The following is a 12,004-nucleotide window of genomic DNA, read 5'->3' as shown; positions in this document are numbered from 1 at the left end:
AGAGACAGAGAGAGAGTGTGAGCAGGGGAGGGGCAGAGAGAGAGAAGGAGACGAATCCGAAGCAAGCTCCAGGCTCTGAACTGTCAGCACATAGCCCGAAGTGGGACTCTGACTCACAAGCCATGAGATCATGACCTGAGCTGAAGTCAAACACTTAACCGACTGAGCCACCCAGGCACCCCATGCCCATGTTTCATATTTTTAGATGCCTTATATGGCTAACAGGAAATGAGGTATTGATTTCTCTTAATTTTAAAATTATTTAAAGGTGCAACTCTTCTTGGCAACTTTGTCCCAAACCCAATGTCTAAGCAACATAGAAATCTTTGCAAACTCAATTTCCACCCTCTCTTGTGCATTTTGGACACAGGTATATATAACGTTGGTGTTCGTAACTGACGGTGTTTCAGTTTTTCCCTGTGCATCCTCCATGCCTGTGGTGCTTCTTGGGGTCTCCGCTCTAGTTCAAGCCTTTCTACCACCACTCACTTTGCTAGTTATCATCCCAGAATGTCAGCCTTGGATCATGTAGGGTATTTCAAGCTCTAAGTTCACCAAGTGACAAAACAGTAATCAAAAATAATAAGGAGGTAGTAGCTTGGGAGACCAGCATTCAAGATTAACATGAAAATTTTCATATTCTGACTCCAAATGTTATACAAGAATATTAATTAACCTACCAAAGTAATCCTTTAAAAATCTTAATCATCCCATTAAAGGACTGTTTTCCAGATTATTTATACTTTTCTTGCTTATACTTTTTGTTTTTATAACTTATTTACTCAAATGTGTAAGTGCAGTTGGCTGAATTTGATATCCTTCTCATTCTGTGCCTTGGTAGTAGAGTTTATTGAATCTAACCTAATAATGGAGTGTGTGACAATTGGCTATGTACCAGACTAGTCAAAAAGCTTCTACTAGTGTCAGGATATCCCTCTATGCCCCTTGCAACCGAGTAATGTAGACAGAATCATCAGATATTGAAAGAGTATGCCATGCCCAAATAAGATGCAACTGGTTTACCAAAATGAACGTGATATTTTGCAGTAAGACCTACACTAACTTCTCTAGCATTCTCTTGCAGGGCCTCATTAGCTGAGATCTAATCAAATCACTATGTGTCCTTCTTACAGGTAAAGGCCCTGTAGAGGATGGGCCCTGTAGAGGATCTTAACTCAAATTCTAGCTGTAATACTCATTAGTTTTGTGACTTTGGGTAATACTCTAAAAAATACCTTTTACTTCAAAAGAGTTCTTTTTTAAAACAAATGAGGAAATGTACATGAAGGTGTTTTGAACTAGTGCCCAAGATATAATAGGCCCAGTGATTCTATTCAGACTGCATGTTTTCTTAATAGCAGGAGCCCTGTGAATATGTAAGTTTGGAGAAAACAGACTGATAATGAGTGTCTCATTAGACTGCCATGTCTTGGTACTCCCCAGAGATGTAAAAGAGGAAAAGAACCCCCACCTCAGCTTAATAAATGTTAAATTGCTACTCTGGAATTATTTCAGTCAGGCTAGAATTGGCATACCATATTTAATAACTGATCCACTTTTTCTACCACCAACCTAACACTGGGCTTAATACTAATAAGGTGATTTTGCCAAACGTAAGCACATCATAACAATTGTTTGCTTGGTTTGCACATGAAAAAATTCACTTGGTACTTTTTCATTAGTGAGGTTGTGCTTGTTTTTCATGTCTACAATGAGCCAACCCAACAGTGTTTTATCATAATCTTCTTTCAAAACATGATCATATGATTGTTTTGATTCTTACAATTTTCATCAATAACTGATTTGTCTAACGTTTAACTCACACACTGCGAAGAAAAGATAAAATGTTCAATTACTGAAAGTAATTTGTGAAGACAAACTGGATGTTAATATTATCCAAAGCCATAAAAAAATCTGAAATTATCAGCATACCCAAGGCAATGCGGCATAAAAAATTACAAGCAGTAAACGCTTGGTCTTAAGCACTTAGTAAATGTGAAGCTTTTAGGTTCTACTCATTTGGCCTTGGGAGAACCACTTTCCTATTGGATGCCTCTTTTTTCCCATTTGTGAAATGCAAGTCTGGAACCAGGTCTCTTGGGAGGAAGCTAGGTATCTGAAATTCTGTTTTACTGTAATTACAGGGGAAGGCAAATACACAGGACGTTAAATCTGCCTCAAATCCTTTTGCAACAAAATGATCTTATCTGTGGCCAATAGTATTTGAATATAGACTAAAGGCAAAGAATTTTGCTTGGGTCTTTTCTTGCCCTGAATTGGAGTTTTTCATTATTTATTTTTAGAGATTCCTAATGACTATAATTACCAGACATGTCAAATTTAAGGATCAGGTAAACTTTCAAATCAGAGGCAACACAGTACAGGGTGATACACTAATGTAAAAGGAAACAGAATTATAGTTCTCTGTTCAAATTCTCCTGAAGATTATCATAGTGCACAATGAAAATTACTATAGGACTAGAGAAAAAAAAAGATACAACTGTTCTACTTCTCAAAAAAGCTTAATCCTGGGGCGCCTGGGTGGCGCAGTCGGTTAAACGTCCGACTTCAGCCAGGTCACGATCTCACGGTCCGTGAGTTCGAGCCCCGCGTCAGGCTCTGGGCTGATGGCTCAGAGCCTGGAGCCTGTTTCCGATTCTGTGTCTCCCTCTCTCTCTGTCCCTCCCCCGTTCATGCTCTGTCTCTCTCTGTCCCAAAAATAAAATAAACGTTGAAAAAAAAATTAAAAAAAAAAAAAGCTTAATCCTTAAGGACAACAAAATTGGTGAGAAATAACAATGTTCCAGAGAACGAGTTTTTCAGTGAATAATCCATCAAATGAAACAGGTAGAAACTGAAGGACTCAATATTGGGTACTGGGTTTTAATATAGTTCTTGTGTTTACTGATTGCTTAAAATAGCTAAAAAGGGAATTAACCAAAACTTAGGGGCATTCTATAGTATCTCAATAATAAATGAGTGTTGGGAGAAAGAGTCATAAATTACAAATATGTTATACCTCCATGAAACGTTGGCATTCAATCATCTTTGTGTGTATGTGTTTTTTCTGTGTCTGTGATTCAATTTTTTTCTAATATAGGAATTCTCTACTTGTAAGAAACACAGACAGAGAAATACAGCGTTTTGTGAATTGAAGCATATTAAAAGTAAAAATGATCAGATGAAAAGACTGATGTCTTCCAGAGACAAGAGGGAATGGAGAACATAGTTAAAATTAAGTGATTAAGATGTTGTGAGTTATATTTCTTCACTAACTGGAACATTTCTAGTAAAGCTTACAGAGCTACGTAATTAGAACTTAACTACTAAAGCTAAAACACACATATGCATAACATTCTAAGAAGACAAGCAACAAGAGCAGAGGTTTGAGAATATCAAATGGTGAGGTATTACAAGTTTTCTGGGGAGCTTCATAGACTAGATCCTGAATATACTGTAAAGCTATATTCCAATAAAATTTTTTGCTGCAAACACTAAAAGTGAAGTTATCGTTCAATTGTCTCATATTTTAAGTCTTTTATGCCCTTGCAAAACTTGATCCTCTGCACTTGCAAGATTCAGATCAATGCATAAGATGTAGATGGCCACCTGCTTTAGCCTCCTGTAGCTTTCTGGATACAAGACTGTGATTCTAATCCTCCTTTTACCTAAACATGTGAATCAGAAGTAGCCCTCACTTATCTTAGAGGTCAAATGAGGAGAACAAACTCTTTTCTGTTTATATAGCGGAGTAAATGTTATGAACCACAGGTACACGAGACAGGATAATTTCTTTGATGGAGACATTTCACTGATGAAGTTTCTTTGAACACTGTCTCCTAACTTCTCATGTGTTAATAAGAACATAGCTAGACTTCTCCTTAGCTCACTAAGGAGAATCTCAGTAGGGAACTAAGCAAAGCTTTAGTGTGATGTAGATTAGCCTGGGTATCTCTCTTTTAGCTAACTGTGTAAAGTGAAAGCAGCATATTACCTTGGCCACGTTGCATATAGAGTCATGAGTTCTAATAAAATATCTTCTCTTGGCCATGTGATTTCACTCTCAGGGTCTCAGTTCATGTATTCATTTTGCAGATTAGTATCAACCATAATTAATTATACTAGTTGTTGGTAAATTGGACAGTGTTGTATAAACCGTGATTAAGATGATTTATAACTTACTTTTAAAGTTAAAAGTCTTTGGCCCCAGAGAATTTGCCCCTGAAAATTGTTCAACTTTTTGAATTTCCAAAACAATCTTTTTTTTCTCAGACTTTAATCCAAATTCTATAGGATCTGATATATCAAATGCATGACCAAATTACAACAGAAGGACATTAAAAAAACTTCTAGATACTCTCTTCAGACTCAGAATAATATTTCACTTAGGGATTTAATTGAAATTATTATCATCATTCCAGAAAACATTTTAGTAAACCTGAAATGATTTTCTAAATAGGACTCAAGTGTTTAGAAAAATTTAATGCAGATCTTAAGTGTAACTACCTTTCAGCTGACAATACTAAAAGCAGTAGAACAATTCTTTTATTTATTTATTTTAAAAAAATGTTTATTTATTTATTTTGAGAGAGACAGAAAGCGAGAGCAGAGGAGGGGCAGAGAAAGGGAGAGAATCCCAAGCCGGCTCCATTCTGTCAGCATAGAGCCGGATCTGACAACCATGAGACCTAAGCTGAAACCAAGACTCCGATGCTTAACTGACTGAACCACCCAGGCGCCCCTAGAACAAGTCTTTTAGAAGTAATGCCTTTCTGAACATTTTCTGAGAAAATGTAGAGCCCATCTCAGAGTGCATATTTATAAAAGCATCAATATCTTGCCATGCAAATCGTAGTTTTCTTGAATTAACATATTATTCTCAAGTGTAAATATTTATCCTGTGGTTTGCCACCACACTAGATTTCATACTTTCATGATTTTTTTTCTTATGAACTGCTTGATTTTCTCCCCTGATTTTTTTTTCTTACATCTTTAGATAAATATTCCATAGTAACTGACTAAACAGTGTTAGAAGACTAAAAGAATTAATGAAATTTCTAAAAGTACTGCACATCTAGGGTACGCTCAAAGACTGGCAGAATTTGGTTCAAATATTATTTAATCTCTGGAGGTAATAAGCAATAAGTGAGAGGTACCGATTTTTTTTTTTTCAACGTTTTTTTATTTATTTTTGGGACAGAGAGAGACAGAGCATGAACGGGGGAGGGGCAGAGAGAGAGGGAGACACAGAATCGGAAACAGGCTCCAGGCTCCGAGCCATCAGCCCAGAGCCTGACGCGGGGCTCGAACTCACGGACCGTGAGATCGTGACCTGGCTGAAGTCGGACGCTTAACCGACTGCGCCACCCAGGCGCCCCGAGAGGTACCGATTTTAAGTTAGGTAGTCAAACTTACCTATGCAGAGGGTTCCATCATTTGTGATAAACCTGTCCTGGTTACTGCTGGATCTGAAACCAGGTGCACACATGCAGTAGTAACTTCCCTCTGTGTTAGTGCAGTTGGCATTTTCACCACAGGACTGGGTCAAATTTCCACACTCATTATCATCTGTGGACATATCAATTTAAAACATTATTTTTATATAATTGAAATTGATTTCTAATATTTCCTACGAGGATTTGGGAATTGTGACTGTTAAACAGTATAAGGTAATGCGATGTCAATTTCTAGGAAAAATTAATGGTCCGATCGACATTCCACCCTGTGTTATTCTTATTTACTGTGGGAAGCCTTCTTTGTTGTTGCAAAGCAAAATAGAATCTCTTATTTCTGAAACACGGAACATAGTTATCGGATGTATACTGGGACATTTTCCAGATTTTATATGAAATTTAATTATAATAATGTCAATACATATATACTCATTTGTAAGTTTATAATTCTCTTTATAATTAGTCAAAAGCATATCGTAAGTTAAAAAATCAGAGATTACAAATTGACATGTTCTAATCATGTACCATTTATCTTTATTACTTATTCCCTAGAAGAATTTCGCATTACTAGGTTTCTTCACTTATTCATTAATATTTTTATTCATTACTATGTGCATTTTATTGTCCTATAGAAGAGTACACAAATACAAAAAAATTATATCGTCCAAGGTTTTGCCTAATAGTATTGTAATACAACTTATCAGAAAATATATAGGTTCATAAGCCCTTTGTAAAAATTAGAAAGCAAATTGATATAATCTGTCAAGTAAATAAAACCAAAAGTACGTGCTTTTCCATAGTGATCATGAGGGACTGGAAGAGACAGAAAATATTTTCAGGTGGCACTAAATCTTGCTGTAGGTTGAATTATGTCTCGCAAAAAGATATGTTCAAGTCTTAAGCCTGTGTCTTGTTGACTATGACTTTATAAACAGGGCATTTGCAGATGTAATCAAGTTGAGGTTATACTGAATTAGGTGGACCCTAATCCAGTGACTGGTATCCTTAAAATAAATTATATGGGAAATGTGGACATGAAGACACAGAAGAGAAAGCTATGTGAAAACAGAGAAAGAGCTTGAAGTGAATGTAGGATAGATAAGTATTGGGTAGAGAGCAGGAAGGTCACTAACAGGAAGGCAGAATGTTGGGCAAAGATGCAAGCAGAAGGTCATTGAAACATTTCTGAAGGTACAGGGAAGCCTAATTGGGGAACACAGAGAGAAATCATGAGGGAATTGTAAAAACAAAGTTGGAAAAATGCCTTTGATTTTTACCCCCCGTTTTTATCAAACCAAATTTAATTTCTCTTTAAAGAATGAATTGTTTAACATTTAATTCACACACAGGCTATTGCAGACATCTAGTGATGACTAAGAGTTGGAGAATTTTCCAACTGTTTTATAAATATGAATTCACTGAATCCTTACATAAGCTCTAGGAAGTAGCTGCCATTGTTATGCTAACTGCTGAAGAAAATAAGGACTAGAGAGAAAAGTAACTTGCCAACATCACACAGCTATTTAGTTGCAGAGCCAGGTAGTTTGGTTCCAAAGCCTGTTCTCTTAACTGTTGCATCCTGCTGCCTCTATGAGAATTATTTAAAAATGCTAAAATGTATAATAAGAATTCATCAAATGAATTATGGGTCTGTTTTGCAAGATGGAAAGATATCAAAGTAGTGATTTCAGAAGGAAAATGGAAACTTTATTCAAATTCTATTTTTTAAAGTTTATTTATTTATTTTGAGAGAGAGAGAGAGAGAGAGAGAGAGAGAGAGAGAGAGAGAGAAAGCAGAGGAGGGGCAGAGAGAGAGGGAAAGAGAGAATCCCAAGCAGGCTCCACACTGCCAGTGTGTAGCTGGACGTGGGGCTCAAAGTCACAAACAGTGAGATCATGACCTGAGCTGAGATCAAGCATCGGAGGCTTAACCGAATGAACCACCCAGGCGCCCCTGCATTTCATCTTTAACTTACATTTTATTTCCACTTCCTCATTTTCAAACATTAAGAATATAAGTATAGAAGTTAACATATGGCAGACAACTAAAGATGAATTCCTCTCTTTTTTCAAAAATGACTACTGTGGACAGGTCAGGTAAGATTTGCAAATCCCATTTATATGCTTTGTCACTTTGAATTATTATATTAATTATAATAGACTAACTGCTATAAATGTATCTAAACATGTAATGGCTCAGTACAATAAAAAGATTATTGACTGCTCTAGACAGACACCACGGTTAGTATTCAGGTAATTTTTCCACAATCAATGGTTCAGGGACACAGGGTGTCCTGTGTAATGTAATGACTCCACCACCCCAGAGGCCTTCCAAACTCTCTGTATTGATCCAGGTAGGGAGCTAGGGTTGAACAGAGCATAAGAGAGTCATGGGTCATGTCTGTAAAAGTCATCTATCACTCAAACCCATGAACCTGAGACTGATCTGAGCCAAGATCAAGAGGTGGACGCTTAACTGGCTGAGGCACCCAGGTGCCCTCATATTATGGAACTATTAAAAGATGTTATGGAAAGAGAAGGAAATAATGTCGTTGATGTCTTTTCAACTCCCACTTAACTGCAGGGCAGTTTTCTACCTTGTAGTTTTCAGGAGAACACCTTTTTTATGATTTATTTTTTATTTTATAGAGACAGAGTGTAGTGTGAGTGGAGGAGACAGGCAGAAGGAGAGAGAGAGAGGCAGACAGACAGACAGAGAAAGAGAGAATCTAAGCAGGCTCCACACTCAGTGCAGAGGCCGAGGTGGGACTTGATCTCACAACCCTGAGATCATGACCTGAGCTGAAATGAAGTTGGAAGCTTAACTGACTGAGGCACCCAGGAGCCTCCAGGGGAACACCTTATAAAACAGGGTTGTATGACTAACATTACTGCCATTCACTGAAGGCTCCCAACGAACCAGGGCACCATACTAAACACATCATATACATTATCTGACACACATTTTTAATCCTCACATAAACCTTATGATGCAGACTTTATTCCTATTTTACAAACAAAACTGAAATATAAAAAGTTGGATTACCTTGCCCAAAGGCACACGAACAATAAGTGGCAAAGTCTGATTCAAGCCTGGACCATTCTGAATGTTGAAATGATCTCATCTTTCTTAAATACATTATAAAAAGAGTTCATAGTGGTAACAAGCTCCCATTTATTGAGTGTTTATTATGTGCTAGTCACTGTGATAGAAAGATTACTGTAAAATGGAAAATACATTGTGACTAACTCAGAAGACTGTCAAGAGGATTAAAGAAATTGATGTTCAGACAATGCTCAGAGTAGAGCCTAGCATGTTTTAAGCAGTATATACAGGCTGCTAATGTCTTTATTATTTGAAAAATAATACTCCTACCATTTTAATTGCTAGAAATTTGTTTGTACTCTGCTTAAGATTCTTAACAGCTACTTGGCCACTAGCATGTAATGTCATCCCTTCTCTGTGTAGATGGAGCTTCCAAACTGTGGGAACCAGTTTAAATCACTTATCTTTATCCATCTATAAAAATAAAGATATTGTAGGGGCACCTGGGTGGCTCAGTCAGTTGAGCATCTGACTTTTTATTTCAGTTCAGGTCATGATCTCACGGTTTGTGAATTTAAGCCCTGCACTGGACTCTGCCTTGACAGTGAGGAGCCTGCTTAAGATTCTCTCTCTCTTTCCCTCTCTGCCTCTCTCTCTCAATCTCGCACAGACTCTGTCTCTCAAAAATAAATAAATAATTTACAAAAAGAGAATCTCTAAGTTCTCAAAATTAGTTTTCCCATAATTCAGTTTTTAAAAATTTCAGTAATTTAATGCTGCTCATTATAATTCTTTGGAAGAACGCTGAGAAGAAAGAAAGAAAAGAAAAATCATTTGTAACTCCATTACACAAAGATAACCACTCATCTCTTGAGGCATTTTTATTTGAAACATAATTCAGATGCAAAATATCTAGTTTTGTATATGGCTTTACACAGTACCATTATATTAACATTTTCCCCCCTAGGAATTACATGTTATTTAAGTTAGCTGAAATATCAACAAGATGGTGTTATTTCACTTTATGATGTGGAAATATACAGTTTCCTTAAAAAAAAGATCTCTGTGAACAGACTTTTGAATATTTGAGACCTGATCTTGACTGTTAACGATGAGGTCCAAAGCTCAACAAATATAAGATCTTAATGACTAGTAGGATGTCCTACAATTCAGATCTATTTCATGGTAAGACTTGTAGGACTCTGTGTTAGACTCCTTTCCTAGGCCCAAGGGAGGCCTGTTCCTAAAACAAAGGAAGCACTTTGGAGTGTCTTTTGCTCTGAGCACACACCTAAATTTCTACAATGGGCATACTACCATTTCAACTGCTTAAAAAAAATCAGTTCAAGAGAAAAACCAGTCAGCCTTCGAGAAGCAAGAACATTGTCTCTAATATCTAGAGCAGGGCTAGGCCAGGCCTTGCACCTAGATTTGTGTGTGTGTGTGTGTGTGTGTGTGTGTGTGTGTGTGTATTTGCATCAGGCCTCTTTCTACCTTACCTTAATAGACACCTCTCTCTAATCCCTTGTTCACTGAAAGCTCTAAACCCCAGCATAATACCTGATTTATTCTTGTATAAATAGGACAGAGCAGCAAGAGAAGAGTTTTGAACTCCCCTGAGAGGCCAACAACTCAGAGATAGATAAGAACAAAGATTGAGCTCTCAAAACTCTATGCTCTATAGGCCAGGTAGGTGACTCCACCAAGTGTCAGATAACAGAAGGCAGTATGGCTTGTGATACTGGGAAGTACGTACTTTACCTAAAGGATTAACATTTTTAAAAATTCAAAAAGCATATTTAAAACACTTAGTTCATGTGTAGCATTTGGCTAGACATTTGTCAACCCTTAGCTAAAACACATGGAGGCTGGAGGAGTTGAGAAAAATTGCTGAGAATCTGACAGTAAAGTCAGAGAAATTTTGAATGGCTTTATATAAAGTGGGCTGAAGAGTTAATACTTTATTAACATGTATATATTTAATTATTAATTTATTCTGTAAACAGAGATATCTTACACAACTCTAATGACAATATGTACATATACGCTCACAGAGCAAGCATTTGTTTATGTACACACACAAAAACCTAGTTTATTAAAATTAACTGAGAGTAGCTCACAGATTGAACACAATCATCTAAATCAAGTAAAAGAAAAATATCTCATAACACTAGGTTTGATTCAATCATTTAGTTACTCAAATATTTATGGAGTTTCCTAGTTCCCAAATGTGGATATGGTCTATACTGGGAAATAAGTAAAAATTAATCAAAAAGTCAGGATATGTGCCCTGCTGTCAGAGTTCACATTCTAAACCAAGTTAACACAGGAGCATATAATTGAGTTCTTATTAAAATAAAAGTTTCAATTTTTATCTCAAAATTTGACTCCTTTTACAGCATACTGGGAGAAGTTTATATTAACTTTAAAAGAAATTGTGCTCTCAGATCAGTTATTGGTAATATAGAGAACGATGAAGATTTTATCCCTTGTGGCCTATAGCTGAAAAATGATATGCAAAAATACAGAGAAAAAGGACTCACTAGGTCTGAGGTATTGGTAAGAGTCCAAGAAAATGAGACACTATATCAACTGATTATGTTTCTAAAAGTAAATTAAACATGGCAATATGTTATTGGACCTCAACACATTTTTAAAAGTCTTGGGTGACATTATGAATAGGCAGAAAAAAAGAGATTAACAATGAGTTTTGTGTCTTTCTCTACTGTGTGGTTTTGAGCACTTGACCTTTTAGCTTTCTTATCAAGAATTGGGAAATAAAAGTATTTTGTTATCTCTCGCCCAATCTTCTGGACTGGATATACAATAAGGACTAATTCCCTAATGGTCCCAGTCAAATCTTGTTTCGTAAAATAGCACTTATCTGGAAGTAACCTCCTCACTTCCCCCAAGATAGTGGAGATAGGCAAGAAATTATCTTTGTGAAATAATATACAAATGTGAAATATTTAAATAGACTTAAGCTTTCCAGTGTCCAGCTTCATAATAATTAATTCTCAAGGAGAAAGTTTCTTTGGGTGGATATCATATAGGAAAACAGAAGGCTGCTTCTTTTGTGCTCTTATTTCCATTGTTCAAATCAACTTACCAGTTATGCTACCCACTCTCTGGAACTCTATACTGAATCCTTTGTGTGGCATAATAAAATAAATATTTAGATTAGAGTATTACTTGAAAAGTTCATTGTAACACCATTAAGTGGGAAATAAAATTTTTAAAAGTTATAAAAACTGTTAAGGAGAAATAGTAACATTTTTTCAGCCAAAATTTTCAGTGGTTCATGTCTAACACACTGAGTTGAGCACTCCATGCACAAAGGAGTGCTCATAGCCTGTTACATAACAGGATCCACGGCTACTGGAGAGAAGATGTACAAAGGCCCAAATTATTAGAATGTAGTGTGTGTAACAAATATAAGAGGTATTTAGCAGTGCAGTGGTAACTCAGGGGAATGGTTTCCTGGGCAAATTTTCAGGATAGAAGG

General features: G+C 36.4%; 1 protein-coding gene across 1 annotated transcript in view; it reads right to left on the bottom strand.

Moving 5' to 3' along the window:
• Window positions 1–12,004, bottom strand: part of ADGRL4 (adhesion G protein-coupled receptor L4) — a 112,128-nt gene that overhangs the window by 48,475 nt on the left and 51,649 nt on the right. The window contains exon 3 of the mRNA XM_049616929.1: window positions 5,416–5,568. Within this exon, the coding sequence (XP_049472886.1) occupies window positions 5,416–5,568 (153 nt within the window). The remainder of the gene's footprint in view (window positions 1–5,415; window positions 5,569–12,004) is intronic.

Source organism: Panthera uncia (genome assembly GCF_023721935.1).
Source record: "Panthera uncia isolate 11264 chromosome C1 unlocalized genomic scaffold, Puncia_PCG_1.0 HiC_scaffold_4, whole genome shotgun sequence".
Classification (NCBI taxonomy): Eukaryota; Metazoa; Chordata; class Mammalia; order Carnivora; family Felidae; genus Panthera; species Panthera uncia.
This window is presented reverse-complemented; position numbering and strand designations above follow the sequence as displayed.